Below are 23,194 nucleotides of genomic sequence, written 5' to 3'. Positions count from 1 at the left end.
AAAATGGTCCCTAAGGTGGCCCTAAACTGAAGCCCCTGTGGCATGTTTCACCGATATATATGAAAATTGGTACACATGTAGATCATGTCCAGATGTACAAAAAAGCCTCTTGGACCCATATCTCAAATCTATGATGCGCTGAAGCATGATGCAGCCACAGCACACCCTGACGTGCATGGAGTGTGAGGGCCCATTCATCGCTGCTAGCACTGCTCCACTAGAGAGACAAAAATGGTGGGGGTTGTGCTACATTTGGTTGAAAACCCATTTACTGCTACCTGGTTTAGTACATACAGTAGTGCTGGATGTGGTGTGTCTGTTTGAGCAGGTACCTGAGAGAGTTGTGGTCTCTTCCAGCTCACTGGCACCAAACCATTAGAGTTAGAGCCGGATGATGTGGAGGAGGTACTCCTAGTTACGGCAATCACCTGCGGCTTTCCATTGCGGCCTGCTGCAGTACGCTGGTCACCATATTTATGCCCTATAATTGGTGTCTATAGAGTAAAATAATGCCAGTTAGCAATAAAATACAACAAGTGAAAACACTGAAGTAAATTGTAAAAACTGGAGTGGGAGGACACTGACCTCCGAGATGTCAAAGTGGAAGTCCAGAGTTTTGCCAGGCAGCTCCTTCGAAGAGTTGTTGAATATGCGTGTGAAGGCAATTTCTGGAGAGCTGCATGATTCTGTGCTATACGAGCGCTGCACATCGTCTGGGACGACAAGGCTGGCTGAGCGAGACACCACCAACTTAAGAATGTTTTGGGCCTCCTTCCAGTGTGGGCTCTGTAAAAAACAAAAAAACAAACAAACACTGAAATATAATGATTCCATTGTGAAACATCAGGCTGTGTGGGTGTTTATGGAGAATGCATGAATATGAATTGACTTATTTCCCTCAGAAGGCCAAAGCATACCCTATCCACAGCAGCTATAGACTCAATCTCTGAAGCCATTTGTATTCTGTACCATTTTCTACAATGTATGGCCTGTGTTAATGTCAGGGAACCTTGAAAGGATGCCAAACAAATACAACAATGCAAGAGTATACTGTACACGCACAAACACAATACCTTCTACCAAAGGCATCACTGTACTGTAAGCCAGTACAGAATCGGCCTAAGGGAATAATGTTATAACTGTCAGATGAAGTTGTGATTCAGAAGCATACAGTGCCCTGGGTCAGGTCTAGTAAAAGGCTTCCATAAAGAGCTCTAGCTGCATCAAAAAGGCCCCTAGACAAAGAGCCTGTAAGATATGTTATTCTTTCTTATTCTCAATTGTGCTCCTATTTGATCATCCCAGTATTCACATACACCAAGCTGCATGTAAAAATAGGCTGTGCCCAGTAAAAAAAAACAGCTATTATTAAACATATGGCAAACATGGGTAAAGTTTTTGCCTGCCACAGCAGAGAACTAGGCTTAGATTCCTGGCACTGCTATTTGCAGAAAATAATGTAGTAGATTTAAAAATGAATGAAATATTACAAAACTACAAAAGTACATACATTTACTTTACCTACTAAGCAACTGAGTAAATAAGTAACAAGAATAGCTATTTGATCGATATTTACTCACCTGAACATATTTGCCAATGATCTTCATGATCTCCAGGTTGAACTGTTTGACAGGGGCTGCTGATAGGTCAATGTGACTCAGCAGGCTGTAGATGATCTGCAACAAGGATTGCTGCATGCTGGGAAGGCCCTTCTCTAGCAGCTGAGAGAGAAAGAGACACATTACTGGCTTATTCTCACCATATGTGATTAACAGCACCAAGCTTGATCTTCATCTTGTGTACCTCAGCCAAGTAAGTGACCAGGTTCAAGGTTATCTCAGCGAAGGCATCGTGGAGATAGCGACAGACCACGTTAATCCAGTTGGTACAGTCGCGGGAATAGCTGTGTGTGCTGTACAGGCTCATCATGTGGGCCAGGTTGGAGAGAGTGGCTGACTTCTCATCCGCACACACCTTGGCTATCTTATCAGCTGTCTCCTTACAGAAAGGAGTGGGGCTGTCAAAGTGCTGGATAAGATGTGGTAGTAGGCACAGGATATTCAAAGGAAAACCTGTAGAGAGGAAGACGGTGAACACAGAATTGCATGATTAGCAAAGTAGTCCAAAGCAATTAGTGATATCAACACAACTAATAATGAATGAACCATTCGGAGAAGGAGAAAAGCTTTTGTGCAACTCCATTGGTATTGTAATCTCGATAGGCAGCCTGACTTGTGAGATCACAAAATCACGCAAGAATCTATCTATGCTATGTGCTTGTGTCCAAACCACAGTGGTTCGGACCAGTCGGCATCCTGTGAGGAACTACTGGCAGGTATTGCAAGTAGCTAACGGACGCTGGACTGAATGCTAGTGTGGAGTGAGAAGTGACTGTTGCTTGGAAAAACAACAATGGCGGTGCTAATAGCGGTTAGACATAGATGGCTGTAGCATCAGTTATAGCAGAACTAGAAAGTATTTCCTAATTGAAAGAGAAAAGAACGGCACTGAAGGCTTTTCTTGATGGAAAAGATGTTTCTGCTCTTCTCCCGACTGACTTCATAAGAGTTTGACGATGTTATATGGTCAGCTGATCTGGTTGGTTGAAGTTCGCTGGTGACAGATGGTGATAGCAATGACAGACAGCTGGTTCGTCCAATCACCTGCTGAGTATTATTTAAAAGTGCCGGCCCTTTTTCAAACAGTTTCGCTGACTTCACAGATATTTTCTGTGAAGTCTGGCACAGTCAGCAACAAATACATTATACAAACAGTAAGTGTTGTAAACCTGTTTTAAAAACGGGAAACAAATCTTTTATAAAAAAAATAACCAAAAAAAATGTAATCCATGATCAAGTCAACAGTTGCATGCACATTCTCAGTCCTCCACACTGACCTGCCACTTGTGAAGGGTCTATCAGTGTATGTCTGGACACACTGATGAGCTTGCTAAGCAGGTGGATGGTGAGCTCCTGAGTAGAAGCAGAGGTGAAGCCCTTAAGGAAGAGCTGCAGCAGGCCAGGGAAGCTGTACCACTTGAGCTTGGCCTGGACCTTCTCCAGGCGTTCTCTGCTGTCTGGACGATCCAGAGGCAGCTGGCCTAGCAGCTTGTTAAGTAGCCGCAGGGCCAGCAGATACTCAAACTCATAGTCCGACTCGAGCAGCGAGGCGGCTATCCAAAACACAGTGGCCATCAGATTTGACGGGTCCACGGGGGGGATGGCATCCCCTCCTGGACCCCCTCCCCCACCTAGCGATGATAAGCTCCGCGTGCGGGCCAGGTTTCCATGGCTACCACCAAGTCGGTCGGCTACGTCAAGGGTGTTACTCCTTCGTCTGTCGGCTTTTCGTTCACCCATCAGGCTGGCACGAAGAGAGTTGCTGCGAGTATGGGCGTGATGGAACAGACCACCGCTGTTCGTGTTCAGCTGGCCTGTGCTTTTCCTGTTGGCAGCAAACTTGGGCCCCAAGAACTGATCACGGGTAGAGGTTCTGTAAATAAAACAACAAATTATTTTGTAAATGACTTTTGTAAGATGTATGTCAGGTAGTATGTGATTGAATGTATGGATGAGTCAAACATGTTGAAATAAAGAGGTTATCGGCAGAAGGACTTACTGTGCTAAGGCAGTGAGGAGGTCATAGTTTTTGACTGTGTCTGCTAGCGTGTCAATGCCTGACTCCAGTGTCAGGAGTAGTTCAATGACAAAGCCCTAAAGAGAAAAAAACACCAGGAGGTCAGACTGAGAAACTGATAACTCAAGATAGCAGTGAGTTAAAATATTTTACTTCTTACATCTTATCTCATCTTACTTCCTGTAAAATCTTTTGCAGACACAGGAATGTGGGTTATTTTTCAACCCTTTCCATCTTTACAATGGTTGTCAGTTTTAAACTGCAGTAACCACCAACAAATGTTTCTATTTATATCAGAAAGTATGAAAAACTGTGCTCTGAATGCAATTGTGACTAATTTTTCATCAGGTTGAGCAATACTGTAAGGATTAAAGTCAAAATCATCCGTAGCTAAATTAATGTTTCAGAACAGTACAGCGACCAATACTGTTTTGTGATTAGACCAATGCAGAGCAGGACCATGTAATTGTGTTACATTCTGACCTGAGCCTCCTCTCCTGGGTCTCCTACAGTCTCTACCAGCCGAGAGAGAATGTCAGACAGTAAAGCTGGAGTCAGAGGTTGCTTGAGTGCCCTGAAAATCTGGAAGGAGCGACCAGCGTAGTGTCGAGAAGAGCAAGACAGAGCTGTTTGTAGGGCTACGTCACTCAGCAATGACTCGAGCTGGAAACCTGAAGGGATGCACATACACATACACATACAGGTAAATATAATGAGGCTATCCAAATCAAAAAAAATAAAGGCAACAGACATTTATGATTCATACAGACCTGACTGGGAATGCTTGAAGACAGTCACTACGTGTCTGACGAAAACACTCAGCTGGTCAGCGCTCTTAATGTTTGGGTTCTTGGGCGACACATCCTCATGGTTCCAGAGCGGGCCCCGCTTTCTACAAGGCAAGAGCAAACACACATCAGGAAATGTAACATGTTTAAGCTATGAAGTTACAACAGGTTGATATTATCACACCAGGTAAAAAAAGTCAATATGACACCAACCCCAAAATCAAACCCATGCAATGTAAAAATACCCAGTCCTCTCAGACACTGCTGGAAGCATGAAAGCAAATGATTGAACAGAATGAGAAACATGATAACATCTATATGATTCATACTGATGCATACTAAGCATGTGAAATTATGCATTAGGCCAAATTAGTTAGCCACAGCTGGTAGTAGTGATAGTAGTTGTAATACTACAAGTAGTGGCTGGGGTAATTGCAAATGTATTGTTCTGGGAAATAATTAATTTAATAAAACAGGGTCTTCTCACCTTGATGTAATGAACTCAATAAGAGCTTTGACCTTCTCGTCCTGTTCAGCAGTGACATCTACCTCACTGAGGAGTGTGGGGGAGAGGTGGGATAGAGCAGTTCCCCCTGTCCCCAGACTTATACTGGATGACGTGGAGCTCGAGCTGAGGCCTGAGTCTGTCATAGGTGATGGCTGACAATCCGGCAAAAACTCCTGCACTCCTATAGGAACGATTGACATACACACATTGTACACATTGAACACATTGAGCTGTATGGCATGATTTGAAGGCATCTCAAGAAATACTCCATAATATTTTTATCGTTGCTGCCACCCAGTGATCTGCTTTGGTAATATAACAATATAACAATGAGTATCTGCAGTTTTTCCTCTGTTCATTTTTCTCGGTTTGCGGTAATCCTATCAGTTTAAAAGAACTGACCTGTGAGGTTCAACTCTGGAGCTACTGGCTTCACAGTCAGGACCCTCGGCTCATTGTAGTCTCTGTTGCGTAAAAGCACCATAGCCACAGACTGGACGTTGCTATTTGCTCCCTGGACAACGAGCAGGTGAAGCAGCAGACGTTTGCAGTGCTCGTAGACTTCTGGGTGCTGGTGATCAAACCCTGGAAGAAGACACAGACGAGGGAGAATATTAGAGTTTAGCAAGTAGAGGTGTAATGAAGTACGAGAGGTCAATTAAACTCATTCTCATACAAGGTACTTTTCTATGTACATTTGAATTGGCTTTTTTGGTACGCGGTATCCAGTTATTCAGGCACAGACATCTAAAGTATTAATAAATTGAGAAGCGTGTTACCAATAAAAATTGCATGGAGCAAAAGGTGCAGGTAGGCACTCCACTCCACTTTGACCCCGTGGTCCACAATGAGGTCTGTTAGTAAGATGACTGCAATGTTACATCTGAAAAACAGAAAATGTGAGCTGAATTAGACAAAGAACACAATAGTATAACACAGAGGGAGAGTAAAGGTGTATGGTGTACCTGTGGAGCGGGACAGCGGGGGCATTTGTCTCTGGCAGGTAGTCCAGAAGAGGAGACCAACAGCCCCCTGTAGGAGGGAAGGGGAGAGGCTCTGGCCGGTTGTGATCCATCACTTTCAAACGCCAGTTAGCATAAAGTGGCATCGAGTCACCTGGAGAAGGGAGAAGGTGACCAGGAATGTTGGTGGGAAATAGTTCTGAGTAGTGTTCAGTTTTTTTAGTGGTGCAAAGAGTTTGCTCTTACTCTTCTCCTCTTCATAGGAGCCTCCAGAGCTGCTGCTGTAACGAGACTCCAGACGGTGGTGCTGGCGGTTCAGGTTACTGTTCAGACCACTGTAGATATCCAGGTGGGTGTAACTGCAGAACAGACACACTTGATTAAAACAGACAGTGCCAGCATTTCATTATTTTTTTTCCCCACGGCCAAAAACGTAAATCTAATCCACCGCACCAGCAAAATGTTCCAATTAAAAGTATCTATAAGTCTCTAAAATGTTTCTAAAATAAATTGTGAGCGTTTCATCTGAATTAATTAAGTGGACTGTTACATCACACTTACAAACAGGAGATTTTTAGTATTAGATTTACAGATTTTTTTTTACTATATTCCAGAGTAAGACAGCCAATAAGCACGACAACTTAAACTTTTTTAATTGGTTTTACCTTGGTTTTATTATTGGTTCCTGTTGAACTCCTACTACACCAAACAAACAACTCAAACATAATGTGCATATATTACGACTTTTTGGTGATCTATTCTGTACACATGCCACCTAATGCATGTCTGTCCATCCCGGGAGAGGGATGACACACCATACCTGTCCTCCATGTTAGAGTCTTTGATCTTGCCATCATGATGACCATCATTTCCGGGCACCATGGTATTGCTGCTGGAGGTTGTTCCTGGGACATCAGACATGAAACATTGACCATCTAGCATTGAAAACACATTATTTAGGATTGGAAACATGACCTAAGCTGTGAACTAGAGAATGCAGACTTCTCATTAACCTGAGGTGACTGAGGGGATCTTGTAACTGGAGGTGATGCGGTAATAGGGGGGGTTGTCCATGTGAGTGACCGCTGAGCTAACAGGATCAGTCAACTCAAGCTCACACATCAACTCCTCCAGCAGCTGCATAGTCTTATCTCTGCCCAAGTAAACCACGACCCGTTTCACCTGAGGACACACATGTAACACAGTCAGACACATGAGGATACTGGCTGATAGAGACTGCACATGGGGATACAACAGATACAGTGCATAATGCAAATATTGTGACTTACATAGGGCAATAGGCTGGGGTCACTGTTGACTCCTGACATACTGATGAGGAAGTGCAGAATGATTTTGAGGTTCTTTGGCCAGCTGTCTGCTAATGTGGTCCATACATTCTCTATCTCTGACCAAGCAAACTCATCCCCATACTGTAAAAAAACAAACAATTAATGATCAATAAATTATCTCAATCAACAATTCCAAACTCATCCTGTTCACAGAAATCCAAACATGACAGCGTGTGTTAGCGATCTCACCTTAGCGGTCATGAACATGAGATTGTTTAGCACCATGGTTGTTGCTCGAGGGGAGCCCCAGCCCTCTCCACGGAGCCAGCGCCGGCTGTTGACCATCATGATCTCCCTCTCGTGTACATCCTCATCCTCTTCGCCACTGCCGCAATCCTCTGGTCGCCGTGCAGTCGGTTTGAAATCAACCAGCTCCACGTTATTCATCCAAGGCAGGAGGTAGTGCAACATGACTTGACGACCACCAGGATGAGCTGTCTGGATACGCTGGCTCACCTCTGGAGTGGGGACAGAAAGAGGGTAGTTGTTAGTTGAAGCCAATTCCTGGCCATTGCATAAAAAAGGAATGCCCCGCCAACTTTTAACATTATATCCATGTTTGAGTCACAACTGTCTGGCAGTAAGGATATATGTACAATTTATCTGCATTATAAATGGTTGTATAATGGTTGTCCAGCACAAACCTAACATTCACATAAATTAGGGACGCATATTTGGAAAGAGCACAGATTTAAAACTATTTCATTCTGGCTTTTGCCATCTGTACTATTATGAAAATATATTGCAATAATTGGTTTGTTCTTTAAAAAAAGGCTGAGGCTGAATAAATGCAAATATGAGGACGAAATGCATGTGAGCAAGGTCAGCTGTGCTTATGTGTGCTATGTCGGGCATGTGGTGTTTTGCTCATACAGACAAAAGGCCCCTGCTGTCACAGGCAAAAAGACTTAGCTTTTTCGGGCCTCTTCGGGCTAATAGAATAATTCCACACATTACAGCTACCCCAACAACAGCTTTAACGAATCGTAATGTAGCAAACCTGAGAAGATGGGTAGCGTGAGCTCTGGGTAAGTCCTTGCCAGCTCCTCAGACAGCTGGTAGTAAGACACAGAGTAGAGATGTGGCAGCGGTGAGGGAGGGGTCAAGATACCATCTGTTCGCAGGATCTCCAATTTGTGGGCATAACGGAAGAGCTTGGGTTCCAGGATCTATTAGTTTCACACAGACAAACAATCACAACATAATTTATTTATCATAAAAGCATACATAGCAGTGTTGTGTAGACGTGTAAAAGTGGACTTTAGGAAAACAGATATTCAGACCTGTAACAGCTGCATGGCCACCTCATAGATCTCCCTGGAAGAATCTGCCGCCTTGAACAGAATAAGGTTCAGCAGCACCACAGTGTCAAATTGGTAATCCCTAAGAGAAGATATAAAAACACAAGCAGCATTTTGATTAGCAGTTCTCTGGTTCCAATGGGACAAACAAACCCACACTAATGTGTTCAAGTCGAAGCTGGGAATGTGTAGTACCTGTTGTGAAAGACATTGGCAATGGCCCTGAAACAACCAGCAGCCACACGGCGAGAGCCGGTGTAGCAGCGATCCACAGCCCAAAACATGAGGTTGCTCTGGTCTGGATTGAGCTCTAGCAGCAGCATCACAGCCTCACAACCCAGCTGGTGAACCTAGAAGAGACCACAGAGCTGTCAGAACCATGGGTTCACTTCTTCCAACAGTCACCTCACAACCCTGCTCATTTTAACACGTTGAACATTCAGTCTTTGACACACATAGATTTACTTGGGCGGCAGTCGGTATAGTTGGTCAGTGACTCGTTTTAGCATTTTGCAGAGAAACAGAGGGATGTTATCTGGTGGATATTTTACAAACGGAGCAGGTAAATCAACAGTTTTGTTTTCAAAAGGCGAGTTGTGTTTCTTAGGCGACGTGTGTATGTGTGTGTGAGGGGAAAGATGAGGAGGAAAAGCAAGTGCACAAAGTATTTTTTGAGTAAACACCAAAATAAGGTGGATAAGTAAGTAGAATTTAAATGGTGAAATAAGAAATGACGTATAGACCTAGAAATATACCCTCCACAGTTCCACTGTCATTCTTCTCTAACATGTGTCAGTCACTGCCAGTAAATACCCAATTGTCAATCCATGATTTAATAACTTCATACTCAATATACAATGTTGTACTAGAATAGTAAATCATAATGAATAAGGCTACACTATAAACATAAGGCTTTCAATAGACTCAGTGATGGGTGATCAGCCTATACTGCTCCTGTTGATCGGTGATTGCGATCAACCTCAAAAACCCTGATCAGATCACCCTTACTTGTAGTACTTCTGAACACCACTGTGTAGCGCTACTGTCATGGTATGTGAACCTGGGCTGCACAACTTTGACCTCAGGAAGTCTCAGTACAGCCAGACCGAACCAATCACTCCTGTATGATCCTTATCACTAGAGGCATTATAAATATACACGTGTGTTTATTGCCACCATTACGTTCATCCATTGAGACCACTGGTATGGAATATATTTCATGACCGTGTAAGAGGTTTTGTATACTTTGATGAGGCAAAGGAAGAGCTGCCTTTGCATGTAAGCTGATATATTAGAAAAAAAGTCAGCACTTTGCCATTTGTGTTTGGACAGTCTACCTTCCTCTTTTATACTATATATTTGGATGAGCATTCAAGACTCTTCCTTGGTGATGCACAATCCTACCTCAACCTAATATCCAGCACTCATACACATGCCCTGAACAGACTACTAAAGACAATTTTAGTGATAGTATAAGTGGGCTGAAATAGTAACATTTCTCTTACCTTCTTGTCCTGAGAATCCAGGATGTTGTCCAGCCACTTGTAGAGGTAGCCATCAGAGGAAAGGCCAACATTGTCAGCTACAGGTCCACAACACAACACTGCAGACATGGCCTGGAACATAAAAAAAAAAAACAGTTGGTTATCAGCAAGCCTGGATTATATTGTAGGCAGAAATTAGATTTCAACATTTATATATTTACCTTAAGTGCACAGTACTGATGCCGGTTGATCTGCATATTTCTGTCACTGTAGCGGTCCAAGGGAGTGAACATGATGCTGAAGGGTCCGGCCCAGTGACTGAACAGCATGAACAGACTGTGTCTCAGTGACTGCTGGGGGAAGATGGTCCTCCTCTGGTGTACTGAATACAACAAGTAATGAAATAAATACATAAAGCACTTACATTTTTATTACTCTAACTTTTGACAGACATTCACTGCAGATAAACAGTTTTTAACTGAATGAAATGGGGAAATTAAGAGATATACCTGGGACATTCTGAATGATATTGGCCACAAGTGCACTGAAGTGACAGCGAATGTCCTTCAGTGTGTCAGAGTCCTTGTCATTTTCAGCCTCAAGCAACTGCCTGGTCAGATCAACATACTCAAGCAGTGCACTGTTCAGAGAGTGGCTCTCTCCATCTAATCCTCCACTGGCTCTGTAAAAAGAAAACAATTTTTATCTTTAGAAACCAGATATACGAAAATGCCAATGTGTTTGTCCCTATTTGTTGTCTATTACATACATCTGACTGATGACACCAGCATCAGCCAGCAGCTCAAATATCCGGACCAGCTGGACCCTGAGGATGTCACGACGCCTGCGCCGCTTCATGTTCTGCATAGTAAAAAAAGTAGTAGAAAGTAGTATTTTAGCTCAGTAAATTACCTTTGCTGAAAACAAACTGTGAAAGAAATTTTTCAAAAGTTATCAACTTACTTCAGGTCTTCTTTCTAGAGCTTCCTTTATGATGGGATTTAGTTCCTCTATCAACTCTCTGAAGGATATGAGAGTAGCATGTGAATAACCAAAATAATATATAAAAAAGTATGCTCAGGTGTGTGTGTATATATATATATATATCTCTCTCATGTCAAGGGATGTGTACCTGAAGGCCACGGGGTTGGTCCTGCCAAGCCCCAACACAAGAGACTCTGTGATGTCCATGCTCTCAGAGCGCATCATTGGAACAATGTGTTTGAACAGCGAGGAGGGGGACGGAGTGCCAACAATCTATTAACAGACACAGAAAGAGCAATGCCATGACTGAGATATACAAATACATCACATCTTCCAACTATTAATTGTTAGTTGCTACCATATTATGTGGTCCCTTTATTGCATTGCATTGCATTTTCCCTTCCAAATGTTAAAAATCAGAAAATGATCAATATGTTTTTTGTATATTCAAGATCTTGTAAATGTGTGTGCATAGAGTGTTGTATAAGCAGGTCCTCCTGACCTTTGAATCATAACTGTAGCCGCTGTCCGGTGTGGACGCCAGCGTCTCAGGCGGGGAGCAGCGGACGGAGCCAGAGGTGGAGGATGAGGAACACATGGAGGTGGAGGAGGAGGCGGAGCTGCAGCACAGAATCAGGTAGTTCCTCCAAAGACCAATGTAGGAGTCACTGCTGTTCAGACTGTTCACTTTCTTGGCATTGATGGGGCTACTGCAAGTGGACACACAGGAGAGGTCAGAGGTCATTAATGACATGACATCAAAAGGTCAGGACAACACCAAAATGTAGGCCCAAATAGCAGCCTTCTGCTTGCTTACATGAAGACCTCACATGCTTTAACAGTCTTTGCCATTTATTTATCTTGTCAAGCTCATTAAGATAGTATTATTTGGTTTAGTCCACAATCCTAGCACATGATGTCATCACGACACCATCACCTGGCCTTTTCAAAGACAGTCTTTTAAAAACACCCCACAATGACAGAAACACACACATCGATTACACTGATGTACAAACAGACAGAACACACAGACAAGAGAGGCTTGGGGAAACATACTTGATGTCAACTTGTGGAGAGAGTAGCTGCAGACGGGTATAGGCAAACATCCAGGCATAGTTGAGGGCAGTGGGGCAATGTTTGGGCAGGTTTTCCTGCCGCAGGTAGCTGGAGAAGCTGATGACCCAGGGGTCCTGGCCCTGAGTAACGTGGGCAAACACCCAGATGTGCGAGGGGCTCACCACATCAAACTGGTGGCTGATGGGAGAAGAGCTCCACTCTGCTAGCGTCTGAAGATCAATGCCACTGGGACAGTACAGCAGGTTTGTCTACAGAGAAAAAGAGAGAGAGATGAGTTGAGTCTCAGAGTATGTAAGTTTTATGATTCTGTAAATAAGAAAAGGCATTCATACCTGGTCAGCTCCTGTGAGATGAATAAAGCTCTCCAACACTGATGCGCTTAATCTGTCCATTACATCAATGGCTAATTCCTCATCCCCCTGAGAGATTGAGGGAGATAGAACACATGTCAGAAAAAGTACTTGTAACAAATAAAGTCTCTGCAGACTTGTGCATATTTGACTGTCAGTCACAACAAAATACAAGTCCAAAGGAATTACCTTGCCAATGCCCAGTGCAGTATGCAGCGCTCTGACCTCTTTGAGGACATTAACAGCCAGCCTGCGTGTGGCAGGGCGGCAGCTACAAAGCACCACCAGTGCTAAACCCTCTACCACATGGAGCACACCCAACGGAGGAGTGCGGTCCAGGGACAGAGAATGACCGCTGCTTGAGCCCTGTTTAAAAGAACTTGGAATTAAAATCATTCTCACATTTGTCACTACACAAATCACAAACCAAGAACACAAATTCAATACACACATAACACACACACACACACACACACACACACACAAACATTCACTAGAATTAACTTATTACAGCTGAAACTTCTTTGACCAACCTGCACATCGTGGCTCTTATTGCTGCTCTGCACTGCCTGCCTCCATTGGCTGATGAGCTGCAGTAGCATCTTGACAGCATTGTCCAGCAGTGTGGGGTGGACGTCAGTCACCTCTCGGACAATGAAATAGACAAAACCTGAGAGAACATCCTCCCGCCACTCCGGGAAATACACCATCGGGGCCTGAAGGGTAGTGAAGGCGAGGCCACGTAGCTCCTCATCCATGTGGATGGTCAGTCTAGCGAGGGAGAGAGCCAACAGGCAGAAAGACATTAAAAGACGTGTGAAAGGCCATCTGAGCTACAGTAGATTATGTAGTGATGTGTCTGCAGTAGGTGTAGAGGAGGGTGAATTACTTGGCTAGAAGCTCTATTAGGTCTTGTCTGCTCATGCCATCTGGTATCAGTCTTGGGATGGCGGCCACACACGTACGGAACAGATCAATCTTTGGCTTCCTCTCTCCCCTGTGGCACAAACAGCTTATGAGAACCTGCTACAAGTCAGAAAAACAGAGCCACGGACAGTAACACAAAAGTAACTACATTAATCCAGGATGTGGTTACGTACGTAATCATGTCCTCAGGCTCCTTGTTGGACATCTGTACACTGGTCATACTCATGGAGCGTCCCACCTCCTTGTCCAGGTGTCGCAGGATGTTATCCAAGGCCTTTCTTACTTGTGGGTAGTACAGTGACATGCCTGAAAACACACAGCAGAGTCCTTACACTCAGGAAAAAACAACAAAACAAATATTATATACTTTTTTCCCCCCAAAGTTTAGTTTGAAGGACCCAACCTACCTATGACCTTGGCTTCTTCATCAGTGAGGGTGGTGTTGAGGAAGATCTTCTTGACACGCAGGGTGTTGCCAGAGGGCATGATGATCCCTGTCGTAGGCATAGGAGGCTCCCCATCCTTCTGCTGTAGGCTGTCAGCAATCACCAAGAAGGCTCGCAACCCAATATTCATCCTCTGGCAGAACGAACAGGGGGAGAGGATGAGACATATGACATGGAAGAGAGAGAATCCAGCAAAACTCTAACGATGTCAGAACGTGAAGTGTACTTTACCTCTGGATTGATGGCAAAGGTTTTGTGAGACTTGCCCACACACAGGAGGTCATAGATTATCTCCTTCATAGCAAAGTCCAGTCTTTCCTGTAACAACCAACAGACCAGCAATCACTTACACACAGGTACTACATGATGAATCCTTAGGTTTAACTAAAGTGAGATCCAGGTATGTGAATTCATGCTCCAAGCTTACCTGAGCTATGAACTGGATGATCTTGACAAAGATGTTAAGGGGTGTGTCCCTGGGCACCACACTCCTGGAGCCTTTTGGGAAAAGTGCTGAAACGATGCTGAGTAGTCGACTAGTTGGGAAAAAGTTTTAAGTTTATTTATTGCTGAACAACAAAGGCCAAAACAATTTCTACTTGATAGCCATTGATTACAAAGGAATTGACTGTGTGTGTATGATTTCCCTGGAACTGACCTCTGTGTGACAGTATTACTCTCACACTTGATCCTGATAATGTAAACCCAGAGCAGTCTGTAGAGCGATTCCAGTGCCACACGTGACATTTTGGGGTCTTTGTTCTGTGGAAGTAAAAAGAATAAAATGACCATCCAAATGAATCAAGGCAATTTCATTACCCACCTGTGAGATTTGTGATATCAGGTTGTTGTTGTTTTCTTGATAAACTCAGATCAAACACAAAACCAGGCAACTACATGTGAAACTAATGATAGAACAATTTATCACTCACAGAGGAACAGTCCACATGGTCTGCTGATTGCTAAGCTTCAAGCTTCAAGAATTTTTAAGTGCTGAGTATGGCTCATTGTCAACCAGAAGAACAACTGTACTGCTGAATTTAACAATATGAAATAACTGCGTCCTGGAATGAAATACATCAGGTCAATATTTCAGGAATTTTTCAGACTGACCAACCAAATTACCTGCAATGACAAATATTTATATTGTTGACATACAGGCTCATGCTGAGAGCAACCATGCTCAGAGCATGTGACATGGGCATGGTGCAAGGATTTCCATAGGCCAGTTTTACCTTATTGACATGATGGAGGTTTGTCATTTCCCAGGCAAACCGCCACCTTTCTATCCAACCACTTCACTGTCACTGCATCTCCCTTTTACCATTCCTGTCTCTTAATATTTATATTTATATAACAGATTAACCAACAAAATTTTGATGTGGAGTAAATTTGAAAAGCGTTTCAAAAATCTTTCTGTCAATGTGGTAATTCATTGTGAAGTGGCACAGTTTCAAGACAGACCATCATTTCCTGGCCTTTCCCCAAGATTAGCACAGATATCTCTTACTGGGGTGGCACACAGTACTGCTATGAAGTAAAAACAGATAGCAGGGGGCTGATATGTCAGAAGCAGATATCTTAAGACTGTAATAAATAAAACCAAATAAAATCAGTAATTATTTTATTTTTTTTTTTTGTTTGTGATTTTGTTGAATTGACATTTTAAATAAAAGTGCTGTGCTGGATTGCAAACCACACTCCAGCCATTTTTTTTTTTTACTGCATTGTAGACCTATGTCTAATCTTTCCGTCTGCAACTACACAAATCACAGCGACATAGAATAATAGATCACTGAGCACAAACAAATGTAGTCTCCATTGTCAACCAGGGTTGCTCGTTCTTTAACCTGGTTACTCGGGTCTGCAGTAATCATTTTAATTGCAGCAGGTGATTGAGAGACCCCACTGCATAACAAAGCAAGATTTTTTAACCTGAAAAAAAATAAAAAATAAATCCACTTCTCACCTCAGTGCTTTGTTCACTGAGGATGTCTGTCATACATCATCATCACTTAACGTTTTAATAAAAACCACAATCAGCCCTAAGTCAACAGCCAATGTGAAAGGTAACAAGAAAAAAAGAGCAGAATGAGGCTGCTGCCAGTCGGCCTATTACCAACTAAATGTAGCACTGCAAAAACACAAAATTCCACAATAGGACAAATAACCTTATCTATTCATGCTTCAGACTTTCTCTGACCCTCTGGTCATAAATACTAGAGATTCACAATATTGAAAATTTGAAAATCAATATCGCATTTGTAGTTACTATTATTTATTTTTGACAAAATGTTGCATTTAATTGCAATACCCCGGTGAGTATAGTTTTCCTACTATGGCTGACTGTTTTGCTTAATGTGGATACCGATGACTAAAACAGACCCATTTAGATATCTGTAACATTGCAGGGTTCATGTGCACTTGTAATTACAGTCAATCTGCATATCAAATATGCTTGATATCATGGAGATCATTTTGCTATCAGTCCACCTCAGAAAGATAGACAACACATTTTAAATCAACTATTGTCCAATAAGTTGACTGTTATATTATGCATCCCTTTTTTACAAAAACACGTATCTACAGTAAAAATCTAATCACCATGAACACAAACCAGCTCAACAACAAACGCAAAGGCAACATCACATATTCCTCTTCTCTACTTTAATAAAGGAACACTTCAATGTCATTACAGAGAACGACTCTCTACCCCATCAGCCAAGCACGCAGAATTGTACCACCCTACGTCCTGGTCAGGACCTGGACCATTAAAAGGAATGGGAGCACCAGGCAGGTCACTGACGCCAGATAACTCACCTGCAGCGTCTCAATCTGCTTTCGGATGCTGTTGTTAGACGGCATCTGGAGCGAGTCAGTGTGAGAAAAAGATCAAATGACAGGAGACAAAGAATGTAGGGTTTGGGGAGGGACACATGCAAGTTAAAGGCAAAAACAAAAACATAACCTAAACAAATATGACAAGAGCAGTCCAAAGTATCTTTACTCCTGTTAGTGTGCCAGTACATAAATCCACACTATTCAAACACAATGAACTGTTTAACATGCCACTTGTGGATTCATTAGTGGAATTATTAGTGGCATGCTAGTAATACAAAATAACAGTCCATTTGTATTTGATATGGTGTTATATATTTCAACATAGAGTGAGCTAAATCTTAATTTAGAAGTGCAAAAAAGCAAAGCAAAATAAGGTGTGCTGTGGTCTGGAAATCAGACAGTGGGACAGAGAAAGTACACATAAACAGAGGCGTGGAATTAAGGTGAACACAGAAAGATGAGGAAAAGGACATTTAAAGATGTGAATGGAAAATGATGAGCAAACAACAAAATTGCCGGTTTCACCTACAAAGACGATACCCATGTCAGCCGTCCATTCAAATCAATGTCAAGCACACCCAAAATGCTAATTATTTTGTTTTAACCCTGTGGGGATCATAATGGAAAGTAGAGCTGCTGATTGTGACGAATTAGGTTGTAAAATATATCAATATTTTAGTTTTTACTGTAGTTCATGTTTAAGTCAAATAAATCTGAGAACATGCATAACATACGGGATACAAATGCACTGAGAAGAAGTAGTAAACAGATCATGTAATAATGATGTTGCAGAAACAAGATTAAGTCTTGTTTGGACATGTATCCCAGTTATTCTGTTGTAACCTGGTTTTCAAATCACATTATAAAAAAATGACGGATTCTGCCTTTGATCTTCATCAAAGTTCTTGACTTTGCTTCTTGCCTTTTCCCCCCAAACTGTTTTGATCTCCCACAAGGATAACTCTCCATCTTTACTTTAATTTATGTCATGTGTACATACTGGGTATTCAAAGGTTGTGATTTGTAAAGCATATGAGGGGCTGATATATCACAGCAGAGCTTTCTGGGAAATAGTAAAGAAGACTTTAAATTGTCAACTATCAAAGCTTTTACACTTGTTGTGATTCATTCAGATGAAGCTCCACTCTAAACTAAAAGACTTCAGCTATTTTAAGTAATTTATTGGTCTTTGAGCATTTTTAAGAGCAGCCACAGGGTTAAAATCACTGGTTGGACAAGAAGCCCTAAATCACTAAAATCATCACTACACTTGAGCCATCACACAAACCCCGTAAAATGATCTCAAAGAATCAGCGTTGCCACTCTGACTGACTGATTATGATTTTCAAATCAAGGAAATCTAAAACAATTACAATGGTGAAAGAGAATGCTGGAATGATTTCACTGAGAAGACAGACGGCCATTCAAAACCATCAGAAATCACCATCACAAAGACGCAAACAGAAGTCTATCCGCCACAAGATCATACAATCTCCCCAGAGGAAAATCAATGTAGAATGGAAAAGACAGTCATTGAGTCAGTCAGTCAGTCAGTAATTTGGTCAATGAGCTTCTGAGTTGAATTGGCTCCATGATGATCAGGGACAGGAGGAAAGTAGGTTTGATCTGTTTGTAATTGGTTTACAAGGAATCATTAACAGACCTGAGTTAAAACAGCACTTGAGATAGTATATAATATGCAGTTGGAGTTTAAAGATGCTACACATAGGTTTATTTCATTGTCTGTGAAATCAGTTGTGGTTACATTATTAGTGACACCTAATAACTTTTCATTTCACGGTAGTATTTTGTCCATTTGGAGCATAAATTATAGCTTTTTAAAAAACAAAGCCACTATTATAAAATCAAGTGCTATTCCTGTCCAGATCTGGTTGTTGATAATGGAGGGGAAAGTACAATATGATCTTCAGACAGAACCACAAAGCACACCCTTCACAACCAGCTTCTTCTTCGGTGGTATTACATCACATACAAACAATAGAGCCCCAGCATAAATTTACATTTAACATTTTTAAACAGTAATAAATGTTGATTCCTTCACAATGTAATGTCTCATGACAAAAAGAGCAGTTATGAGCTTGAACTTAAGGGCACTCATGTCACTTTATACTGCCACCAAAATTTAATTTTAGGTTTCATAACACGAGTCATAAGACTTCTGAGGTTTAAGCTGGCTTATCAAGCCAAGTATGGTGCCCTAAAAATACTTTCATCTGAAGAATACAGTGATTGTGCTACTAAAGCACAAGAGCACAAACTTTTCTGAATTGGATGGGTTGTAAAGGCTCACACAGACAGTACCTTCAGGTGAGAGAGGCAGTTCTGGAGGAAGATGTGCCAGTTGTTGAGGAAGAACTGCTTCTGACTAACACACAGCAAGCATGTCACCAGTGGATACAGAGCCTGGGGAAAGAGATAGAACTGTGTTGGCAAACAACTTATTACTTTGCGTTTTTTTAAGCTGACAAAGTCTAATTTATTTGTATGCACATTTTGTAATTCAGCAAAAACATTTGTGCAAAAGCCACACTATAAAAAGACCAAGAGCAACAACAGTCTCACAAGCTAAGGTCTCTTTTACGACATCAGGATCCCAGATATATTACAAACTACTACGGATGGAAGCATACATAAAAATAACTTAATATTAGATACAAATTCTGGAGTACATAATGGACCAACAGTGAGGTTCAAAGTCAAACATTTCTGGATGATAATGACGGACTGGGTGTGCTGAGGCAAATAGAAATGTTGACAAAATACAGCAAGAGTAAAACGCAATAGGAGAAGGAAGCAGTAAAGATACACATAGTACAGTACATAGTGATAGGGGTGGGGAGGAAGAGAGAAACAACTAGGATGGCATAATTATTACCAAAGAATGCTTCTTTCTGGAACTAAGGTCAAATGTTGTTTGGTATAGCATCTCCACAAAGTTCTTCAGGCAGGGCACATTGACTTCATTTTTCACCGCCTGAGGATGAACAAGTCATTAGTGTAGATTGACAATCATTACATAAAGATTCCTTCATGAGAGTGAGACCATGGAAATGGTTTTAAATGTTACTCACAGCTGCAACAGGGATGAGGATCTCGACAAAAAGGCCAGCTAGAGCGTGCTTTATGTCCTTATCCTTGACTTCCAGGAAATACTGGGCACACTCCTAGCAAAGGACAACAAAAGGCGCACATATGAAAAATACACAGAGGATACATACATAAACAGATACAAAGCAAATGGTGCCTATGTTTGTGAATCAGCCAAATATACGTACAAGCTAATGACTAAATTTAAACTAAAATGCACATTGAAAATAATGACCAATCTGTGATAGACAGCATTATGATATTATGATGATGATATGATAATGCAGAACCAAAGCCTGCTGTTCACATTATAAGAAAACAACCATACAACGTCTGGTTGAAATCTAGCTTATTTTTCCCTTACACGCTGACCAGTGAGGCCAGGAAACACTGTTTTAATTATATTATTGACTTTAATAGGAGATTAACTTAAATGTAAACGAGTTTCTGAAATATCAATACAAAAAGGAAATATGGTCAGGTTCTTAAAGATCATCATATGGGTAGAAACCATGATATGTACTGAACCAGTGGTGGACATAAACCATAGTATGTTCCATTAGCACATTAGGAAATACAGTAATCTTTTAACTGCTGTATAAAGATTAATGAAAAAGCCACTGCTCCATTCACAGCTCTCAAGTCTCCAGCACACTCGCTTCTTGGCAAACCTCACCTTTGATCGTTACTCATCTGGCTTTATAAGCCATTGCCACGGAGAGCTGCTGAGTTTGAACAAAGGGTCGACGGTAAAACAAAATGCCTGGTGCAATTTAGCAAACACACATATCAGCCACACTGACTGTAGCTACACTGTGGCAAACGTGCATAAATAAACGACTTAATTTACCTGCATGAACTGAAAAGAAGCCTCAAAATCCTCCACTGGATACATTTTGACCCGGAAGAACTTCATGCCCATGATGAGACTGATGATACTCTGGACTACATAGGGACTCTGCTCTTTTTGCCTGAGCTCCTTCAGTTCTGTGATGAACTTCTTCCTCACTGCCTGAAACCTGAGCGCACAAGCAAACACACACACAAAAGATATATACATATTCACGCCGCAAAAAAATTATGATGATAGAGATGCCTAAGAATGTAAGAAGTTATTTAGCCGGTATTCAGGTAACAGGCAGAATTAAGGTTGCTTACTTTGACTGTGTAAGGACTCCAATAACCTCAGCATACAAGTCTGCGATGATGTGCACATTGCCAGTGTTGGGGCCACAGTACCTATCAATTGAAGCATATGTCATCAAGTCTTAAACAAATAGAAATCATTTTGTGGAAGACATTGTGCTATATGACTGACATAAAAAAAAACAGAAGAACTTTATAAGTGTGCTTACTTGAGGCTTTTTTCATTAATGACAGACAGTTTATAAAGTGACACAATAATTCGTAGAACCAGTATATACAAAGAGGCATAAATAAAGAAATGACTGACACCATACTGCAAAGCAAAACCCAAAAGTGAGAGCACCACAGTAAAGTGTATATTTATCAGCATTATGTATGCATTATTCATCTGTGTCACTGCCTTATTTGTTTGTTGACGCTTACTTACCCCTCTTTGTGTTTAAAGTGCTTGAATGCCAGGTTTAGAACTTCATGTACTAAAACATCTGGCACTGGATGAAGAGGAATCTGTGACGGAAACATGGAATCATTGGTCTTATTAGAAGCATTGATAAGTCTTCATTCTTTCACTTTGCTACCATTCATTGCCCTCCCTACAGGACCACCGCCAAGGACAATTTAGCCCTGGTGTCCAGGGATTGGCTTTTAGTTCAGAATGTTGCTTAGATTTGGACAGTCCACTTTAGAAACACACTCAGTTGAGAGTTGGTCTGTTGCCATTGTGTTTATTTACTGTGACCCTCCTGTGGCGAAAGACCTCAGTAACACCACTGCAGTTCATTTCTGTACCACAGACCATAAGTAAACACAAAGGTACAAACCTATTAAACAATATTCTTATCTTTCATAGTCTCAGTAGTGATTTGCAGAAATAAAAAAGTACAGAAATTTCATATTTATAATTTCATATAGTGCATCAGTACATATAGTGAGAAATCCTGCATCTGTTTAGCAAGTGAAAAGGTAAAGCTATTACAATGCTATTTCTGATTGAGTACATGACTATTGGTCTACATCAGATACCACATCAGCAGTAACTAAAGAAACACTTTCACATCAACACTAACACAGACCAGGTAGAAATGTAAGACCTAGTCGACATAACACCGTAGCAGAATTAATCACACTCAAAACCACTTCCTCTGTGCTTGATTAAGATAATATTAGTATTCGGTCAATCAGGTGCAGTGCATTTCCCCTTTTCTATGTAAACATCCAGCCACCCAAACTGTCAAATACTTTTTATAGGAGTTGTAAATCAGTATACAAAAGCTCATTGTCAGAAAGCTTACCTGTTTTAGAACTTCCACGGAAACTAAACAAAAAATGAAATCTATGGCTAAGTCCCTCCGTTCCAGAAGGTAATCTTTATCCCGGTGCTGTTCGTCTCTACAAAGTGGAGGGAGAAATTCTTTGTAAACAAGAAGGTTTTGAGCAAAGTACATCCAAAAAATGACAAAAAATTGTAATCACTTATACACGATTTGTTCACGAGGAAAGAAGAAGACGAATATGAAGGAAAAAGAAGATGGAGGAGCTCACCCTTTGGACTTAGTACTGGAGCGGGCGTGTACTCATAAGACTCGTCTTCAGTGCCACTCTGCCGCCGGTACCAGTCGAACAGTGTGCGCAGTAGGGAGGGCAAACAGTGTTCTGCTATTGAGCTCATAGAGCTTATTAACTGGAAAACAATAACATATAGACATTAGATTTACTCATTATTACTAGTTAACCTAGTCTCCACAACACACACATATATATATTTTTAACACTTTGTTTATTGGGATTTTTGCAGGGATATACAACACTTATAACAGCGAGAAATACAATTGCCTTTTGTGATGTGCTATAGAAGAATAAAAAGCATGTATTTTCATAAAGAAGTGAGCATTAGGCACTCATCCTGCTAGACCCGGAACAGTAACAAACACGCACAGTAAGAAAACAACAACTCATGAGTTAAAAGCAAGTGTACAAGAACATAAACATACTAATGAGGATGTTCAATCACACATTAATGTTGTACATTGTAACATACAAATCATTATAATCATCTGGATTCGTCAAGCTGTTAATGCAGTGCTCTTATTGTTGATGCAATCAAAGTGCTGACATGTTCTATTTCTGTGATCTTACATACGAACACCACGAGTCACATGTACTTGGGCTGCTCAATAGTGTAGCCCACTATGAATGCTAAACATGCATCCAACACCACACTCAATTGCAATCAATAGCTGCAGATGTCACCACTAGTTGAGATAACATCTGGTTCTATCCCCCGCGC

At 41.5% G+C, this 23,194-nt stretch overlaps 1 protein-coding gene across 1 annotated transcript in view; it reads right to left on the bottom strand.

Annotated features, from left to right (window-relative positions):
- fryl (furry homolog, like) overlaps positions 1–23,194 on the bottom strand; it is a 55,015-nt gene that overhangs the window by 15,024 nt on the left and 16,797 nt on the right. Inside the window, 46 exon segments of the mRNA XM_035653765.1 lie at positions 333–494; positions 586–786; positions 1,581–1,721; positions 1,804–2,072; positions 2,897–3,492; positions 3,619–3,713; positions 4,120–4,307; positions 4,407–4,528; positions 4,912–5,113; positions 5,335–5,517; positions 5,712–5,815; positions 5,898–6,048; positions 6,141–6,253; positions 6,715–6,799; positions 6,908–7,076; positions 7,184–7,324; positions 7,433–7,701; positions 8,244–8,412; positions 8,527–8,626; positions 8,740–8,894; positions 10,050–10,160; positions 10,250–10,410; positions 10,538–10,710; positions 10,798–10,889; positions 10,992–11,049; positions 11,161–11,285; positions 11,515–11,722; positions 12,069–12,337; positions 12,422–12,508; positions 12,629–12,805; positions 12,973–13,210; positions 13,329–13,436; positions 13,540–13,672; positions 13,774–13,945; positions 14,044–14,130; positions 14,240–14,348; positions 14,471–14,574; positions 18,976–19,077; positions 19,550–19,648; positions 19,746–19,838; positions 20,612–20,780; positions 20,920–21,000; positions 21,335–21,414; positions 22,200–22,296; positions 22,450–22,471; positions 22,474–22,588. Of these exon segments, the coding sequence (XP_035509658.1) occupies positions 333–494; positions 586–786; positions 1,581–1,721; positions 1,804–2,072; positions 2,897–3,492; positions 3,619–3,713; positions 4,120–4,307; positions 4,407–4,528; positions 4,912–5,113; positions 5,335–5,517; positions 5,712–5,815; positions 5,898–6,048; positions 6,141–6,253; positions 6,715–6,799; positions 6,908–7,076; positions 7,184–7,324; positions 7,433–7,701; positions 8,244–8,412; positions 8,527–8,626; positions 8,740–8,894; positions 10,050–10,160; positions 10,250–10,410; positions 10,538–10,710; positions 10,798–10,889; positions 10,992–11,049; positions 11,161–11,285; positions 11,515–11,722; positions 12,069–12,337; positions 12,422–12,508; positions 12,629–12,805; positions 12,973–13,210; positions 13,329–13,436; positions 13,540–13,672; positions 13,774–13,945; positions 14,044–14,130; positions 14,240–14,348; positions 14,471–14,574; positions 18,976–19,077; positions 19,550–19,648; positions 19,746–19,838; positions 20,612–20,780; positions 20,920–21,000; positions 21,335–21,414; positions 22,200–22,296; positions 22,450–22,471; positions 22,474–22,588 (6,885 nt within the window).

The sequence above is a fragment of the Morone saxatilis genome, unplaced genomic scaffold (genome assembly GCF_004916995.1).
Source record: "Morone saxatilis isolate NCDOM2014 unplaced genomic scaffold, NCSU_SB_2.0 Contig12, whole genome shotgun sequence".
NCBI lineage: Eukaryota > Metazoa > Chordata > Actinopteri > Moronidae > Morone > Morone saxatilis.
Note: the sequence above shows the minus strand (reverse complement) of the source record. Positions and strands in the feature narration are given on the sequence as shown.